At 45.5% G+C, this 17,940-nt stretch overlaps 5 protein-coding genes across 5 annotated transcripts; 2 read left to right on the forward strand and 3 right to left on the reverse strand.

The window, feature by feature from the left end:
- Positions 1-478: 478 nt before the first annotated feature.
- Positions 479-1,866, forward strand: LHYA1_G004183 (uncharacterized protein; the record flags this gene model as incomplete). Its single annotated transcript, XM_031149145.1, is given in 7 exon segments — positions 479-525; positions 579-763; positions 810-925; positions 945-1,185; positions 1,247-1,353; positions 1,410-1,690; positions 1,737-1,866. The coding sequence occupies 7 exon segments, from the start codon at positions 479-481 to the stop codon at positions 1,864-1,866; spliced, it is 1,107 nt and encodes a 368-aa protein (XP_031006210.1).
- A 490-nt stretch (positions 1,867-2,356) lies between these two features.
- On the reverse strand, positions 2,357-3,070 carry LHYA1_G004184 (uncharacterized protein; the record flags this gene model as incomplete). The annotated part of the gene is made up of 1 exon (XM_031149146.1): positions 2,357-3,070. The coding sequence occupies one exon, from the start codon at positions 3,068-3,070 to the stop codon at positions 2,357-2,359; it is 714 nt and encodes a 237-aa protein (XP_031006205.1).
- A 2,589-nt stretch (positions 3,071-5,659) lies between these two features.
- On the reverse strand, positions 5,660-6,592 carry LHYA1_G004185 (uncharacterized protein; the record flags this gene model as incomplete). The annotated part of the gene is made up of 2 exons (XM_031149147.1): positions 5,660-5,812; positions 5,873-6,592. 2 exons carry the CDS (start codon positions 6,590-6,592, stop codon positions 5,660-5,662), a joined length of 873 nt encoding a protein of 290 aa, XP_031006204.1.
- A 2,300-nt stretch (positions 6,593-8,892) lies between these two features.
- On the forward strand, positions 8,893-11,466 carry YIL166C_2 (putative transporter; the record flags this gene model as incomplete). Its single annotated transcript, XM_031149148.1, has 15 exons — positions 8,893-9,234; positions 9,295-9,391; positions 9,456-9,579; positions 9,639-9,659; positions 9,713-9,793; positions 9,863-9,878; positions 9,931-10,139; positions 10,187-10,337; positions 10,389-10,441; positions 10,491-10,533; positions 10,584-10,878; positions 10,949-11,049; positions 11,116-11,234; positions 11,300-11,383; positions 11,442-11,466. 15 exons carry the CDS (start codon positions 8,893-8,895, stop codon positions 11,464-11,466), a joined length of 1,761 nt encoding a protein of 586 aa, XP_031006207.1.
- Positions 11,467-14,980: 3,514 nt separating this feature from the next.
- Positions 14,981-15,860, reverse strand: LHYA1_G004187 (uncharacterized protein; the record flags this gene model as incomplete). The annotated part of the gene is made up of 3 exons (XM_031149149.1): positions 14,981-15,153; positions 15,225-15,738; positions 15,789-15,860. 3 exons carry the CDS (start codon positions 15,858-15,860, stop codon positions 14,981-14,983), a joined length of 759 nt encoding a protein of 252 aa, XP_031006206.1.
- Between the last annotated feature and the right edge of the window lie 2,080 nt (positions 15,861-17,940).

Here is a 17,940-nt window from a genome sequence, read left to right on the forward strand (position 1 = left end):
CTCGTAACGCGCGCTGTGGCACATTCGGGTAAAACTATAACAGAAAGTGAAAGCTGTTAGTTGGAGGCGAGGGCTGGGGTATATTACTGGCTTTTTTGTTAAGTCTGACTCCCTCCTTACTTGTACGTAGAACTCGATGCTAATAATATACAAGGAAGCATAAAAAACAGTTCAAAGGTTTATAATCAGCGGGCCTTTCATAGCAAAGGCCGTAAAACAATAGGAGTTAATATCTAGTGTAATATAAGCGCTACTCTACTGCTACCACTCTACTAAAGCTGTAAATCAGGCGTTCACGCCGGTTGAGTCAGACGCCGAAATCCCCATCTTACGTTACGTAATACGGGAGCCTAGGTATCCTATATCAACCTTCCACGCCCTTCAACTATTGCCACTCCTTCATCAACAATCACATCCTGTGAAATTCGAACTCGGTTTCCGGATTATCCATTCGAGAAACCAGTTCAAGTCTGCGATCATGGCCGAGGTAACCCGCATTCTTGTGCTAGGAGCGACAGGCTACATGTATTAATTCTCCTCGATGATGCTTAATCAGGATGTGACTGAACTTCTCATAGCGGCGGCTCTGCACTTGCAGAATTACTAAAGCACAATGTTGATGAGCCGGCACGGTATACGATATCAGCGCTTGTTCGAAAGCCCTCTCAAGCCTCGAAGCTCGCAGATGCCGGCGTCAAGCCGCTGATCTTCAAAGACCTTGATGATTTTGAAGTCATTCGTGCGGCTGCAAAGGACCATGATAGTATGTCCTTCTTTGGGAGGATATGCAGCAAGTTTGGCGTTAATAGTATGCGAAGTCGTCCTCGCTGCTGCATCAGCAAGACATTACGACTGTGCAAGGGCTTGCATTGAAGGTCTTGGAGAACGTGGTAAGAGTACCGGGAAAGCAACTCACTATATTCATGTAAGTTTTGCGGTTCCAGAGGGGGCTTGCGATCGTCGTTGATTTGTTCCAGACATCGGGGGCGAGTAATGTTGGAGACTGGCCGTTAACGGGCGATCGAATTGATACCTCTATTCATTCTGATGTCAACGAAGATATCTATGAATTTGAAAAGACTCATCCAGAGACCCTGAGTCCAGTGCGTAATGTTGACTTACGAGTTGTCGAGCTGGGCGAACGGCATGGCGTACAGACGTATATTGTTATTCCACCTCTTATTTGTATGTCTTTTTTTAAGTCCCAAAGTCGGGCAGGTATTTATAGATGGCTAATAAAAACAAGTCGGTCCTGGAACTGGTTTGTTCACTCTGGGTTCTGGCCAGGTTCACCAAATTATGCAGTTAGCACTGAAAAAGAAGCAAGCTGTTATGTTAGGTTCGGGCTCTGGTGTATGTACTTATGCACCTCCTGGTGCTCTATACTCTATGACTCACTTCTTCATCAGATCTGGAATCGGATCCACATCCTCGACTTAAGCCGTCTATTTTACCTCCTAGTTCAGGCTATCCTCGATCACAAATCTGATCTGCCGAGTGGCAAGACAGGCTACTACTTTGCCGAAAATGGGTTTCAAAGCTGGAAGAGTATTGCTGAAAAGATAGGAGGGGCGGGGAAGACGGTTGGGGCATTCGAAACGAATCAAGTGACCAATATAGAGTTGCAAGATGCTGCAGATGTGTTTTTCAATGGCAACGGTAGGGATGCTGAGGGTGTTCTAGGATCCAAGTAAGTTCCTGTCGTAAAGTCTAGTATCAATACTCACGCGGAGTAGTTCGAGAACGAAAGCTGATCGAGCTCGCGGAGTTCTTGGCTGGAGTCCTGAACGTGGCGAAGAAGAGTTTGACTCTGAGATAGTGAAAGTAGTTACTGCCATGTATGAGGAGACAGTGAAGTCTGGTTGAGGGAATTGGGGCTCTGTATTTCAGTTGCAGAGTAGCTATAGCTCATTGGCTCCTCGTCGTACTCTGTAGCACAAAGCAAACATGGCTGCATCAACGCCTTCCCTGGATCCTTCGTACTATATACAGCCACGTATATCATGTCATATCCAGCTCTGGATTCAAAATGTATTAAGATAGTCCTAAAATACACTATCATTCGTTTGTAGCAAACTCAACAGAAAGGGGTAGCTTGCTTCAAGACTATTCCTAATTAACAAGACGTCAAATTACGAGACTCTCTAATCAAAAGGGGTACCCAATCGAAAGCACATAGTGATTCGCAATTGGACATCTCGTAAAAGCGCGAAACGAAGGGCAATGGACATAATTAGTAGGTTGTGTTTGGGAATACCTAATAAATACGCAAGCCTTGCATGAAAATCTACTTAGGCACTTCTGCGACAAAATAAGTCAGGAAATGGAACCAGGCAAAGCTACAAATTGCAACATTCTACTTTGCCTTCTCGCCTGCTTGACCTTCTACCAGCACTTCAGGGAAAAGTCCCATCTTCGCGCCAAGAAAATCGGCATTTACACCGTGCCCTCTCAAATCTATCCGAATAGGGTCTCCAATCTGTCGAAATCCATGCTTAGCATAAAGTGGAATAGCCAATGCCCCAGCTTCAAGGTACGCCGGTACGCCATCCTTCCGCGCCCGATCAACACCCCACTGAATCAGCATTGAAGCAGCGCCTTTGCCCCTCTGCGATGCGCGCGTAACCAAGTGCATCAGGATCCAGCATGGTTTGCCTTCTTCCTGCCACTGCTGTCGTTGAGAATCGCGTGATGTGAGTACGAAGTTATGCAGTTCGACGTTCATGCCCTTTGGCCATGGCCGTCCTTCAACAGCGTTATGGGTCTCCCAGTGGATGCCTTCCGTGTATGAGTAGCCGTTGGGATACCAGTGCCAGCGTGCCATGCTGATGATTTCGCCCGTTTCTTCGTCGATGATTTTGAGATATCGCGCGCTTGTATCGCCAAGAAAACGTTCTCTCTGCTTCGTCATGTGGAATTCAAGTCGACTTCGCGCTTCTGGTTGTGTGGTCACGAGCCAGCAGATTGGCGTTGGTGGAGCGACGAGGTCGTCTCCAGGTGGATAGATGTTTGCGTGGTCAGTCATAGTGTCGAAGTCTCCTAACTCTATTTCCTGGAGTTTGAGAGGCATAACGAGCGACAATTTAGGGTGGAGAAACGGGTGTTGGTTTCGAAAATTGGTCCCAAGAGTGTTATGCATATGTAGGGGGAATTGACTTTATATCGTGGCAGATAACAGTGGAGATAACACTGGAATTAAAACAGCAGGACAATGGGTCGCCCCCACTTAAGAGGTGTTAGTCTATCAGATAATTCAATAGTACGTGATACTCGATGTCAGCTTCAGGGCGTGTAATATCCACTTCAGCTTTCAACTCGTGAGTCATCATCACCTGACTATTAGCATAAAATACTAATCGGGAGGGACCAAGAACTGTCATAGAGAGAAGTCCTGAATTGGACTAATTGAAGTATTTGCAGCTTGCAATAAGTGAGGGCGCCGCGGGGATATGAGACGGTTAGGGTTGTTTGGGAGAATACCGGACACGATGATAGAGTTACCAAGCTGCTACCACCTGACCGATGGAGCAATAGCTTTAAGTCTCTCAATCTTATGCATGAGGGAAAAGCTTCAACGCAAAGCCAGTGCAGTTTGTTTCATCCTCAAATGACAGCCCTCGTCCGCTTGCCAGAACCATCGTTCCCAACAATTGGAATCACGCCATTGGGTCTCAATAGCCCTACCATAAAGGTCCCCCATAGGGTCCTGATAGAGGCCAATGACAGATGAAAGCTTTGCTTGAGCTTTTAGATATGAATTCGCTGTAACAATACCGCTATCCGAGGATACTAGGCCATGGGAAAATGAAGGTGTCCACGGGATGACTATTTCAACTCTATCGAGGATTTCGAAGGCCTTGATGAAGTTATTGTAATGATATGATATGGAGCCGTGAGACACATATGGCTTTGATATTCTTCCTTCGTTATACTTGATTGACTGTTCCAGCACCAATTCCCGGATGTTGATGGCGTGGGAAATAAGTGCAGTTGACTCATGCAATATTGGGGCATCAATCTTAAAGAGACCAATTCCTAAGATAAGCCCATTCCTGTGGATAGATTAGCCAAGGGTTTCATGAGTTACATTATAATTATAGGACTTTTTGCAGAGGCTGTTTACGAGACTGCCTGCACTTTCTGAGACACCGTGTTGGTCACAAATCACCGCTTGAAAGGCAGGTCAAAAGGGGGCTTCCACATGCAACCCTCATAGCAGATTCGTACAGCAAGGAGATAAAGAGTAAATTGAAGACTCACTCGACAAGTACTGTGATTCTCGTGAAAGTGAGCACGGCTTTCTTCGTCATATCTCCAAAGGTCCACCCGTTCCCTTCATGGAGTACAAAGCGATTATTCTTATAGAATATATACAAAGCTTCCTGATATAGCTTCTCGTCCGGCCTCGGGGCTTTGATGAGATCCGGAGTCCTACCATTCCATTCCACACACAATGGTCGGAAAATCTGATCCCGGACTTCAGGAGGAAATCGGTGAAAATCATTGCAAGCCATGGTGGGAAGATATGGACTAATCAGGGGATTTGCCAAGTCCGTTTCTTAGACAATGAGACTCAAAACTGGATAATTCTGATTACCAGAAGTGGTTTCTACGAGACCGTGACTCGTGAACAGCCTTGTCAGGGCTATCTGCGTAAATGGGCGCGGAAATTGCCTGCTATTCGAGATTCATGGCTAAACTGGCGCAGGATCTAAGGTGCGATGAGAAACGTGGTGGGCGAATTGAAGTTGAGTATTGTTGTTGATTACTAGGATACGAGATACGCGGTACTTCGTACGAGTATATCAGAGGATCAAACATGCTTACTAAGCGCACTAGCCTTCTATTCATCCTTGTCAGGTCACATTTTCTCTAAGAGTATATATTAATAGACGCAATACTGGCCGTGAAGACAGCAATGTTAGTTCCTAGGTCGCCCATAACCATTTGGAAAGCTACTAATTTCCATTGAGATACGTATGAAGATAATATATCAGCGTGTCGATAAAAACCGATAAAAGCCACGTGATTAGCCCTCTTCCGATTGATATTTCAGTTGGCCTACCAGTTTATCAACACATAATCGACTTTGACCCCTTTGGAAACTTCCCAAAAGCATCCAAACCTGTCAGTTCCGGAGGAGCAGCAGGAATGTTCTTCGGCGGCCTCACACTCGGTTTCCTCTTATCCCTCCTCGCAGGCAGGCTTCAACTACGTCACTGGGTACGCAAAGGCATGGTGTTGAAAGTGGCAAGCCAATATGGTGGATATGGGTACGGAGAGCACGCTTCCGAGTCATTAAGTCTTACAGGCAGGAGGGAAGGTTGCTTGGTGAAGGAGATGCAAGTTCGAGCCGTATCATCAAAGGACCTCGAGAGGCAGAGTATTGTAGAGTCGCAGGAGACTGCTGTTGGAGGAAGCTGCGGATATGAGAGGCGACGAGAAGTGTTCGAGATATACTAAACAACATTGACAGCAAGGTAAATGCAAGGAAAGGCAATACCATGGTGGATGTGAGACCGAGGACTAAAACATTTATATTCATGTCTAATACCATAGCCAGTATTGGGAAAAACTCTTTTGCCGTGTGATATTCGTAGAAAATGCAGAACTATAACACTCAGCCCAAGCCAGGCTAGAGTAAGATCTAATCAAATAATCAATATCCGCTCGTCCAAGAAAATCCTGGCGGAAACAAAGATTGATCGGCAGCGGCGGCCATTATATCATCTTCGTCATAATCATCGTCCTCCCAGTAGTCGTCCTCGTCTTCATCACCATCCTCGTCTTCTTCAGAGTCGGAATCGAGAACCTTAGTGCAAGTACATCTCCTCCAGCCATAGACAGGATGACACTTCGGAGTCGACCACACCTCCATTTCATCTAGTAGCTCTTGGGTTGGGAGCCAGTTAATTGCCTCCGTACCCGTATGGAGCTCCTTGCAGCTCTCGATCTCTGTGGGGAGGTCTTCGTAGAGAGTCATGAACGAATCGTCATCCGAATGAATCAGTGGTTTCATTTCAGCTATATCTTGAACAATAAGTAGCTCTTTCAAGCCCGAAAAATTGCCCAAAGCTCGCTTCAATGGTGTTTTCATGTCGCGGAATGGGAAAATCGTTAAAATGTCTGATTCAATGGCTAGGTACCGCAGCTTAGACAATTCCCGCTCGTTCATGATACCCAAGAAGTGTGGTATAAAGTCCTCGAAATCCGAGCCGAGAACCAAGATGTCCATAGAAAGGTTGAACCGAGTGTGGGCAGGATGGTAAATAGAGCCAAAACAGAGGGGGTATAAATCGATGATTAGTTCCCGAGATTCCTTGCAAACTCTCAACGCAACTGGTGGTTCTGCCAGAGATGAAAACCCCTGGCCAGAGCTGATGCCGTGGTAACGCATCTCGACTACGCGAGGTAGCAACGTCCACTTCCATATTGCAGAGCGGATTTCCGTAGGGAGTTGTGGGAAAACTGTGAAGGTTTTATTCGGGGGTTGATTCACCAAGGGAATTGCAATCAGGTTTGGGATTGAACTTGAAGTCGAGCTCGAGGAGGAGGACGACGACGACGACGAGGAAGATGGCGAGGTATCCATTGCGACTTGGTTGCTCAAGACTCGTACTCTGGCAGTAGAGGGGCTATTCTTTTCGGACGCGGTATGCGGATGGCGTTAGGCACTTGGTTGATCACAGCGCATAATAAATACAGTCAGTATGCTGGATGCCTCAATCAGCTTCAATGCACTGCACTGCACGGCGATGGAATGATATACTCACATACTGGAAGATTTCTTTGTACTGCGGCGAGGCTCTGTACTTGGTTGTATATGATGTTGTTATTGTGGTGTGGTCCATCGCCTCGCATCAATTGAAACGCGGCGCGGCCAGAAGCTGAGTCAGCACAATCCTGTGTCACCAAACCAAATCAGCTGAGCTGCCTTGAGTAAGTTGCAACTCCCGCTTCACATTGATATTGAACTCTTTGTATCTTGCATCCTTTGACCTTTCTACCTCTACCTCACTATGTCGCTCGCCAACATGGAAACCATTCATCAGCCAGCACACTTCACTTGCTTCCCTCGACTGCCCGCTGAGCTGCGCCTCAAAATATGGGAAGCAATGCTACCAGGCCCCCGCGTAGTCAAGATAGAGTACCATACGGAATGGGGAATGTTTCATGGGAAGAGACTCTCCAGCTTTACCGGCTGGATAAGCTCTGAGCCTGTCCCCATGGCCCTCCGTATCTGCCAAGAATCCAGACAAGAGGCACTTAAACACTACCAGCTTTCTTTCGGGTCTCATTCCCATCCCAGCAAAATCTATTTCAACTTCTCACGAGATACTCTGATGTTTGGGCCTAGTCGCATGAATTACCTCGATGTGTTTCTGGGTGGTGAAGATCATCGTGCTAATGATGTAGAGAAACTCTTGTCGATGATTCTCTATCGCAACGTTGGAGAAAACGAGGAGTCATATAGCATGAGATACTTTGTCTGGGACGAGATTTGGCCCTTCACCAGCTTGCAGGAGTTGAAGACCGTGGTTTGCCAAGCGGACCTTATCTCTGCCGACGAAATCGTGCATTACTATCGATCAACACTGAGAAATATCCAAATTGCCCATCCTGAGTGGCGTAGTCCCAGTATTTCTATGATATGCGCAGAAACTGGTAGGACATGGCGGAACTTGGAGCTCGAAGAAGCGCAATGAGATTTAGGTCACATTCAGGCTCTCTTCACGACCATTTGTGATGCATTCAGGACAAGCTTTCTCCGGCCGAGGATCAGACAGATATGTCACTTCATTTGTACTTCGTACTTGTTGGATGACTGATGAGGATAATGCGGCTCCGGGGTTGACGAGTAATTGGCTGAGGTTCCGATGCAATTTGAGAGCGATGAGGCATTGGCAAGGAACTCGAGTCACGTTCTTCTACGAAGTATGTTTCTGGATGAGATTCTTCAATCTTCCACAGCTCACAATCTTCTTCCTTCCACCAAATTCCTCCCATTATTTGGACTTCTATTTGAGTTCTATGAGAGACTATCACGATGGCTATGACGAGAAAAGTCTTTAGTACTTTCAATTTCCAGAGTGGTGAGAGAACTTGGAAATAATGAGATCCACCTTTCAGACCCCGGTGTCTACAGCAGGGGGTTCGCGAGTAAACTAACAACTCTTTACCTTTAGCAAGACAGTAGAAAAAACTTCAGTCTAAATGGGTATCTGTGGGGCTCTATGCTATTGATATAGGGGGAGTTTTATAGTGGATTAGAGGATGTCCTATCTGGTATCTGGATTGGGCAGAGAGGACCCAGATGTGTTACATGGTCTTTGACGCGTACAGCACAATATTGGAACCAAAAAAAAAGAAGAAAAAGAATAAAAACCCCCCTTCAGTCTTCCTGAATGCGAATCATCTCCGTTGGTTCTAAACAATTGTTTCATTACGCAACCATGCATCCACCAAGCAAGACCCCAGTCTGCAGAACAGTGTCCCTGCCTTGTCACCGGGATTTTCCCACGCTCTGCACGATTACTATGGGTCGCATGTAAGAGAACTCTTTATCATTAATACTGGAATTGCGCGAAAGATAAGAGCCCTCCTTGTTTTTTTTTCCAGATTGTGGCCATCTCGTTGGTGCCCGGGGTCCTGGATCCGTTGTTTGGGGAATTCGTGCTTGGCGCCAAAGATGATGCCATTCGCAACCCTGCAACTCGGTCGGTCCGCATCGCATCACGCCTTTCTATGCAGTGGAGCCCATATCCCATTCAAAACTTAGATTTCATCTCGTATAAAGGCCGTTGAACTCCGGGAATTGTTGTCCTGCGCTTTCTTTACGTATATTTTGCGACACCTAGTACAAAGAAATCAAACCGGAAGGAAGTCTTTCCTATGTCTCAATCAGACGAGAAGGGCGCCGGCCCCAACATTCACGATAGTGGTGGTGAAAACATTCAAATCTCTACTACGCAAGCTCCCAAGAAAAAATGGTGGAATATCGGTGGTCCAGATATCAGCTTTGCCGCCGTGGACCCAGCCCCAGCATCGAACTCGTCTTCCACGTCGATTAAAGATGATATCGAGACTAGCGGCGCGCAGACTGTTCAAGGGAGTGTGTTCGATGATTCCAAGGCTGCGGAGCTTTACCAACCTGTTGAAAAGTATGAAGGCCGTCACAGATTTGATCCAAGCGCTACTTGGACCGAAGAAGAGGAGCGAAAGCTCATTCGGTCGGTAAGATATCCTTCATAGTGGCTCTAATTACTCTGTCAATTGACATGTTGCGCAATACAGCTTGACTGGAGGATTTGTCTACCGGCATGCATCATGTTCTTTGCGTTGCAACTGGACCGAGGCAATCTCTCTCAGGCTTTGTCGGACAATATGTTGAGTAAGTGCTGCGAGTACATTGTGCAGGTGTTTCCAAGTTATGCCTCATGACTGACGATTTGCAGAGGACCTGAAAATGAATACCAATGATTACAACAACGGAATGTCGATTTTCTACTGTTCGTTTCTCTTTGCTGAACTTCCGTCTCAGCTGGTCAGCAAAAAAATTGGCCCAGACAATTGGATACCGTGAGAAGTCCCATCTTCATTCTGAGTTGCTATCCAACTAATCTTTACGTAATTCTTAGAATTCAGATGTGTTTATGGAGGTATGTCAACTAAAGCCAGGATCCAATAGCTTTAGTTGACACCAATATTGCAGTGTTGTTGCCATTTGCCAAGTGAAAATTACAGGCCGTACAAGTTTCTACATAACTCGATTTCTACTTGGACTCTGCGAAGGGTATGTTCACCCTTGCCGAAAGCATTTTCCGTAACAAAGCCCATGAACTAACTTGTGAATTTGTGACAGTGGATTTATACCTGATGTGAGACTCAACAATAGGGAGCTAGCCTAAATCAAGGAGCTAACTGGCATAGGTGGTTCTATATCTAAGCTATTTCTATAAAAACAAGGAATTACCCGTCCGCCTTGCATTTTTCTGGACTTCTTACGTATCCACGAACATCATTTCAGCATTTTTAGCCTATGGGATTCTTCATCTTCGTGGTCATGGTGGTATGGCGGGGTGGCGTTGGCTTTTTGCAATCGAAGGCGGGCTTACCGCTCTCATTGGAGTTCTTTCATGGTAAAACGTATTCTCGAATACCACGGTAATTGTGCTAATGTTAGTAGGTTCTATCTTCCTCCTTCGCCTACACAAACCAAGGCCGCGGGATTGAAAGGCTGGTTTCGGGGGAAGAAAGGCTGGTTTACGGATCATCAGGAGGTCATTATGGTTACCCGGATCTTGCGTGATGATCCTGGAAAAGCTACTATGCATAATGTTCGTTCTTATGAGGGTATTCAACGCATATAAATACTGACATGACTGTAGAGACAAGCAATAACGCCAAAGTTGTTATGGGAAAGTCTAATTGATTTTGACATGTAAGACTGGTATATTCCTTGTCTTGGATGTATATTTAACAACGTTTAGGTGGCCGATTTACCTGATTGGGCTGACCTGGACTGTTCCAATGGTAAGTCCTTCCTTGAATCTAGTTCCAAACAATGCTTATATTGAATGCAGACACCACCAATGAACTACCTCACTCTCACCCTGAAGTCCCTTGGATTTTCAACTTTCAACACAAATCTTCTAGTCATCCCTTCGAGTGTCCTGTTCATGATCCAGCTACTTTTCTGGACTTGGCTTTCAGAGAAGCTCAATCAAAGATTCCTCATCGGACTCGTCAGCCAGATCTGGGTCATTCCATTACTCATCGCTCTGGAAGTTCTGCCTGCACACGTTCCCCATGCACAATGGGTTCGCTACGCAATTTCATCCTTAATTGTTGGGTATCCTTACGTCCACGCTATACTAGGTTAGTCCCCAAAAAACCCCCGAGTCCTCAGGCCCCGGATGCAACAGTTACTGAGATTGAGATGCTGTAGTTGCGATAACCAGTAGGAACGCCGGGACTGTACGCACTAGAACAGTCGGGTCCTCGTTATACAACATGGCCGTGCAAACAAGCAACATCATATCAACACAGGTACGTTCAAACGCTCCATCCCATCTTCTCCCCTCACTAAAATCCCACCCACTTACACAATCCCAGATTTACCGCGACAAAGACAAGCCTCTGTACCGCACAGGCAACAAAGTCCTCCTCGGAATCGCCGCATGGAATTTCTGCCTCTTCATCGGTGCGAAAGTGTACTACTTCTGGAAGAACAAGTATGTCAAGTCCCCACATTCCTTTCGTTTGTTTTCCTCGCGACGGCAAACTAAAGCCATCCTAGGAAGCGGGACCAGATCTGGGATACAATGGACCGCGACCAAAAGCTGCATTACCTCGAGACTACTAAAGACAAGGGGAATAAACGGTATGCAGATCCAACGCTTTGAAACTTTCGATAGGCACTGACATCTGGGAATCCGCAGACTTGATTTCCGTTTTGCTCACTAGTCGTGGTGGTAGACGGGTAAATGCACTGTATAAGAGCCAGATCTTAGGCCTGTATATGTGTTTGCCAGGCGGACCATCTGATAGCTGTAATAGTAAACCCAATGCGAAAGAATGAAGCGTTACTAAAGTCTATCCTACCTACCCCCGTATAGAAATATGACTCCACACCCTTGTTCCCCTCAATCCTACTACCGTTCGCTAAACTTTGCGCCGCCCTAGGTATTAAAAGGAATATTCAGATCAGATTACTATAAATCTAGATAAGCAGACAAGAAATAGTCCGCTTACTTCTGAGAGCAAAATATAACTGTTGTAAAAGGAGGAAGGAAGGAGAGAGATAAAGCGTTTTACGATAGGAAGTTATATGTATAAGTATAGCGTAGCGTAATGATCATCTTTAGCAAATGAGAAAGCAGGGGTGGCTTAGTAACACTATAGCGCGAAAACCAACAGCTGACAGAATGACGGAGAAAAAGCTAGCTTGTTTCGAGAATATAAAAAGGCGAGATGTGCATTTTTACTGGTTGGGACTTTTCAACCTACCCTCTTATCAGATTCATTCATGCCAGCTATTAGCGACGAGTATAGTTTCTCTAACCCTAAAACTCCCCCTCCCCCCTAAGATTCCAACCCCTTTATTTAGTTTCAGAAATAAGTAAAACACCAGCTTTCCAAATCCACCACCACGCAACCCTATTAAACATTCTCCGCTCTCCGCAACATCTCTAAACCCCTCTTATTCTCCTTATCATTAACCGTCGCGTCAATCAGATGCGCAGAACGGAATCTCCAATGCTTGCTAGCAATAGGCTCGTTATATAGCTTGGGTTCAGATTAGTAGTTGAATAGCCAGCCGCCGGCCAAGGAGGAGTTCATGTCTGGGGAGGGCAATCAGCATCTCTAGGGCAGCATGTAAGCCGGAACGGGCAGCGGTTTTAGCGAGGATATAGAGCTTAGGCTTTAGGGACGTTAGTATATCTGCAGAAGATAAAAATGGTGAGGAGAGGAGAGGAGAATTAGCATGGGAACGGATAGGGATCCTACGTATTGCTCTCCCCATATCGTGGCAGTACCATGTAGAGGCTCGGGAGATTTCAGGGGCTAGAACTCAACAACGTAAACGTATTCCTTTGCTGGTCCCCCAGTCCCCACCATACCTCTTCAATAGAAGCTTCGGATCGGAAATTGCACGTCGAGTACGGCGTCTCTAAAGACTGCTTAAAGAGCGCAAGGCCAGGGTTATAACGAATATAAGTACCCTTATAGTCTCTATAGCAGGTGATGTTAAAGCCCCCGCGTTATCCACATTCCGGGTCAAGGGTATCGCAGAACGCTTTATAAGCATTGTAGAGCTCCGGAGATATACCTGCGGCTGTGAAGTGAGCGGTTAGGATATTATCAGCGGAATGATTTTTCGCTTCTGCGGTTTTAAGCGCTAGGTACATGTCCTCTAGTTCTTGCTGGATGCGGCCTTGTTTTTCCTGGAGCCTGAGGATGTTGCAGCGGATTATATTAGCATCTTCTACAAGTGAAATAATAGGGTGGTCAAGCAGAGGAGAAACTGTAGCTTTGAATAGGTAGTCCTTTCCTCCTAAGGTGGCTTCTAACTTCTGGTAGAGCAGTTTATACTTTTGGTCTCGAAGCTCGGCGAAGGTCTTGAGGGGAAGTAGGGCAGTTTCGGTCATTTCTGGTACGATGATATCTCTAGTCTCAAGGTTAAAGAAACTAAAACCATCTTTATGCTTAACTCTATCGCTATCGAGTTCTTTAGTAACCCTAGGAAGAGAGATATCGAATTTAGACACCCTATGCCAAGAATCAGAGTTATTACGCTCGAGCTCCGAGCCGAGAGCAGTGTTTTCTTCTGAGGTGGCTTCGTTTTTGATAAACTGCATTTAGTAAGGCATTAGAACATGTTCAACTGACTGTGCTTCAAACAGTGCGAATCCGGATAAACATACCACACTTGCGGGCTCATGGAGTTCTTCATCAGTTGCAGAAGCTCCACTGCTATAGTCAGGGAACTCATCACTGCCAAGGCCGTCGTCGAAAATATCCCTTGCCTCATCATCCTCATACTCATCATCATTCTCATATGGTGTTCCAAACTCGCGATTTATCAGCTCACCCATATAATCAGATGTCTGCACTAGTCCGTCTGGGTCGTATATAGGTATACGTAGAAGTACGCCGTCTGACCATTCACTGGACCTATTATCCTCATGTTCCCACACACTATTGTGCGATGTATCGTCCGAGTTGGAGATATCGACGTCGTTCATTGCAATATCCTCTGCATCAGCCGATTCTGCCGGGCAATGTCAGTCCAGGACTTCAATATGAACACGCGGGTTCGCCAAAAGACAACGTACCGATTGGGGAATCATTACGAGACATGCCAGAAGCAGGCTCTTCACCCATCTGAACGCCAGACTAGGACACGGTCAATATCCATAATATGAGATATAGTTGCGGTAAATACAACACCTACCATGATATCGATCTGGCGTCGTTCCTCGACGCAAAATCACAGAATATTCCTTGTCGAAAACGACTGGCGATGAACAGGAAGTGTCTTCTTAGATCAATTCCGCAAACAAAGCCAGTGAATTAAAGCAAGTCAAGACGCAAAGCTAAAAGTGGTGAAAGATCTGTGTCAAATATTCAAGGTTGTAAGAAGGGGGAAAAGCCTTACCTATATATCACTACGGCCCTTCAACCTCCACCCTATCGACCTGAATTCACTTTCGACGATGTGAATCTCGCTTTCTCTTACTATTGACATTCAATTGTGATAAAATTGAGGGGGTTGGGAGCTTGATTTGGATAGCCATAGTTATGAGAACCCTTCGAATCGATTCTAATACGCTAGGAAGTTCGCTGAGATCAAAGAATTTTCTTCTTCTATTCACTGCAGATAGGGTCTTGTAAAGATCCTCAAAATGTTTGCTAGGTAGAAGTGGAAATCGGTAGATGAAACGCGAAGTGCCCTGTACATAAAGAAGCCACTAGCTAATTGCGCTTCACCTAGAAAGAGCGATGCACCTCGTCTATGAACTTTAGGTCACGTGCTAGAAACGTCTTTGGAAACACTTGCAAAGTTATCGATGAATAGTACTTTGAGGGAAGGAATAATCTATAGACGGCTCTACATATCAGCTGAAGATTAAATTACAGCGGTTGAGACCTGAAGAGATGTGGAAACAGAAGCAGAGATTGAGTTACCCCACTCTCTCAAAACACATGAATGATACTTCATGGGGGTTAGAAGAGCAGGGTAGAATGACTGAAAGGGCAATTGAGCTTTTAATCCCCTCTAGAAAGTCTCACGCGATGAGTAGGAGGTTAAAAGGTGTCGATATTCGTGGATGCCTCGCAGAAAGATACAATATGCTCACTGCGAAGTATTTAGTTACAAAATGTACGCTCCTTTTCAACTCCAACAAGCACCTAAATACATTCATTATTCACAGGTCTATGCGTGTACTCTCTTATACAAGTAAATGGCCCTCATTTAGGACTGTGGTGGAACCGTTCCTCCCTTCGAAGCGACAATGTGGTCTAAAATCGCAATATGCTGCCGCAGCTTGACAACCTCCCCTTCCAGAACCTTATTTCTTGCTTCGAGCTGTTTCAGCCGTTCCTTAGCGCGAGTCATGACAAGAGACTTCGAAGGCTTGGTGCGGGCTGGAACGTTGTCAGCATGTCTCTGGAAAGCAACAATTCTCCGAATCATGGCATAGCTTGGAGTGTCTTACAATCCGAAGATGTCTCAAAGAGATAAATTGCCAAGTCTGTGATTTTGTCGTTTAGTCTTTCTCGGTAGTTCTTTTCAACGACAGTGTGTGCTCGTTTTGCATTTTTCAAAGATTGTTTATTCAATTGTGTTCTTTTGAGGCGGGATTTGCTCGAGGCACTCGAAGCACTTGCTGATGATTTTGGCTCCCACGAGTAATTATCGGAATCCTCGTCCTCTATCATCTCATCAATGTCGGTGATTTCAGAGGGCTCCGCGGGACTGTTCTGAGGTGATTCATTCGAGACATGAACACGTTGTTCGAATACTGGACGCGGATACCCTGCATCTCCATGAAACACTTGATGACCTGGACTTGGAAACGTCGATGAATATGGAGAATGGCCATGCAAAAAAGAAGAGATAGGTGGACTGTGACCGTAAAATGGCACAGAGGCCTCGTGTTGGTCCAAAGCTGCCGTAGTATATTGCCAAATTGGCATTTCAGGCGGGGGAAGAGAGCCAGTCCAGTCATACTGACAAGAATGTTAGATTGACCCATACACTAAAGAAACGGGAAATTTACCCTCCAGCTTGGAACCTCGACTGCCTTGCTCTCTGGCATTGAAAGATAATTTTGCTTAATAACAGGCTCCATCGTGAATTTAAAGTGAAACAAAACCCAGTGCATGAGATGGTGAACTATTGTGATCCCAGGAGACAGATTTCTTATGTGGTGCTCGAGTACTTGGCCAACTTGGCATCTTGGCTCTGCAGTCAGTTGTGGTCGCAAATTTCCTACCATCAGTGTATGCCTGCTGTAGCGTTCAAGCGAGGGCTCATACGTATCGAGTGGCCAGGAGATTTCGTATATGCCCCGGATCTCTGTAGAACTTAAATGCCCCTGACAGGGCGGCTCCTCATTTAGGTGGCAACAGCAGCAAGTCATCATGATTCATGAATGTATGTCGTGCCTCCCAGTTGCAGACAGCCTTTTGCCAGAGAATCGTGTCCTAGGCTCTGGATTGTGACAGGAAGCTCCAGCTCAGTTCAGCCACCCGGTCCAATACTGTACTCCCTACGCTAAGCCCCACGCACTACAGAGTATTGCGTTCACATTGAGCTGAACCCGTTGGGAAGAGACGTTAGTGGGGTTTTCAGAGGCTCGAGAAAGGGTCTCGTGGGAGTGTCACAGCTGACAGAACTTGAATGCTTCTGGAATTAGAACTCGGGAAGGAAAAAAGGAAAGAAAAACGTGCCCGGGTGCAGGTCAGCAACGCCAATTCCCTTGGCTTCGCTTATTCACAGGGCTTCAGTGGATGCTTGGCCATTAATGACAGGCGCCTACTCTTGATCTTTTTCAAATCACTGGTGGCACATTTCAGCGTTTCAGCGGCAGTCTAGTAGCTTCAAAAGAAAGCCCAGAAGACCATTACCCTTATTCGGCCATCGAACATGTAGTTTTACGTCTCCGTCCCGCATTTATCGACCGACACAGGCGATTTCAGATCGAACGGATCTGTGGTAAGCTCCAATGTCAGGCTGATAGCCCTTCATTTTGTTTACAAGGGACTAACAAAAGCTGTAATAAATACAAGTACTTAATCCTCAAGGTTTGCCTCTTTATCAGCTAGTCTGAGGATCTAAGAGGCACGAATAATTATATATCGATTCTGTTGACAATCGTGGCTTTGCACGCCAAGTTTACGCCTAAAACTTGGCAATGCATACACTCAGCTCCTGGCGAGCAATAGAATACCATTGCTACCTTCCGAAATGGTTGACAAATACATTTAATGTGCGGGATGCTTTCCAATGATATAAAGGGCGAGTAGCGAGTTCGAATCCTGGGCTACATACAAGATCCGGGGCTAGACGGTGATCAAGGCGGCAAGTAGGAAGTCTACGGCATTTCCCACTAGATCTGGAACCGTAGTTAGACGCACGGTAGACAGGCAAGCTCTTGCATCCAAGTAAAGTGGTTTTCTGATCTAGAGTAGCTGTAGTGTAGGAAAATCTGTCCGTTTCAGTCTTTTCCTAGGGAAGCAGGGAAAGCAATTAACAGGTTGGTGTGAAGGGACATCTGACTAATGTCACCACAGATCTGAAATGATCTCTTACTGTAATGCCACTTTGGTATTTTCCCTTTTTCGTTCGAAGAATAATGAATAACATTTAAGTATGCCTACTATTTAGACTCTCCTACTATTCGCGCCCCTCTTTCCTCACATTGATTATATCCTTTACTCCTTTACTACCTTTCCTTCTCTTCTCTTTTGTAATTGAAAAGCAGACTAGAGCTTATACTCTATTACTTTTCTATGAGGCTCTACTAGATTAGATATAGAATACAGCTTATAACTTAGTTATTACAGAATGATAAAAAGGATAAATAGTAGTAGTAAGTAGCAAGCTTTGCATTTATCGCTTTTAAGTGGACATGTCTAACTTTGCCCATCCTAGGGAAGTATCCTTCAATAATTAAATGCACCTATAACTGCATCATCAATCATAACGACGGAAGAGAAAAGGAAAGAGTCATCTACGTCAACATACTGCAAAGAAGAAAAAAGGAAGTCTAGCTAATAGATTGTTTAGCAATTAAGACGTGAAAGTACATTTGTCACACTCTTAGGTAGGATCATTAGCTAGATTTCTTTGAGAGTGCGGGGGCTAAAGAATTGTAGTTTATGATGAGGCTGTCGATACTCTGTTTGCTGCACTCGCTGTGGTTGAGT

Source organism: Lachnellula hyalina (genome assembly GCF_007821495.1).
Source record: "Lachnellula hyalina strain CBS 185.66 chromosome Unknown contig00049, whole genome shotgun sequence".
Taxonomy (NCBI): domain Eukaryota; kingdom Fungi; phylum Ascomycota; class Leotiomycetes; order Helotiales; family Lachnaceae; genus Lachnellula; species Lachnellula hyalina.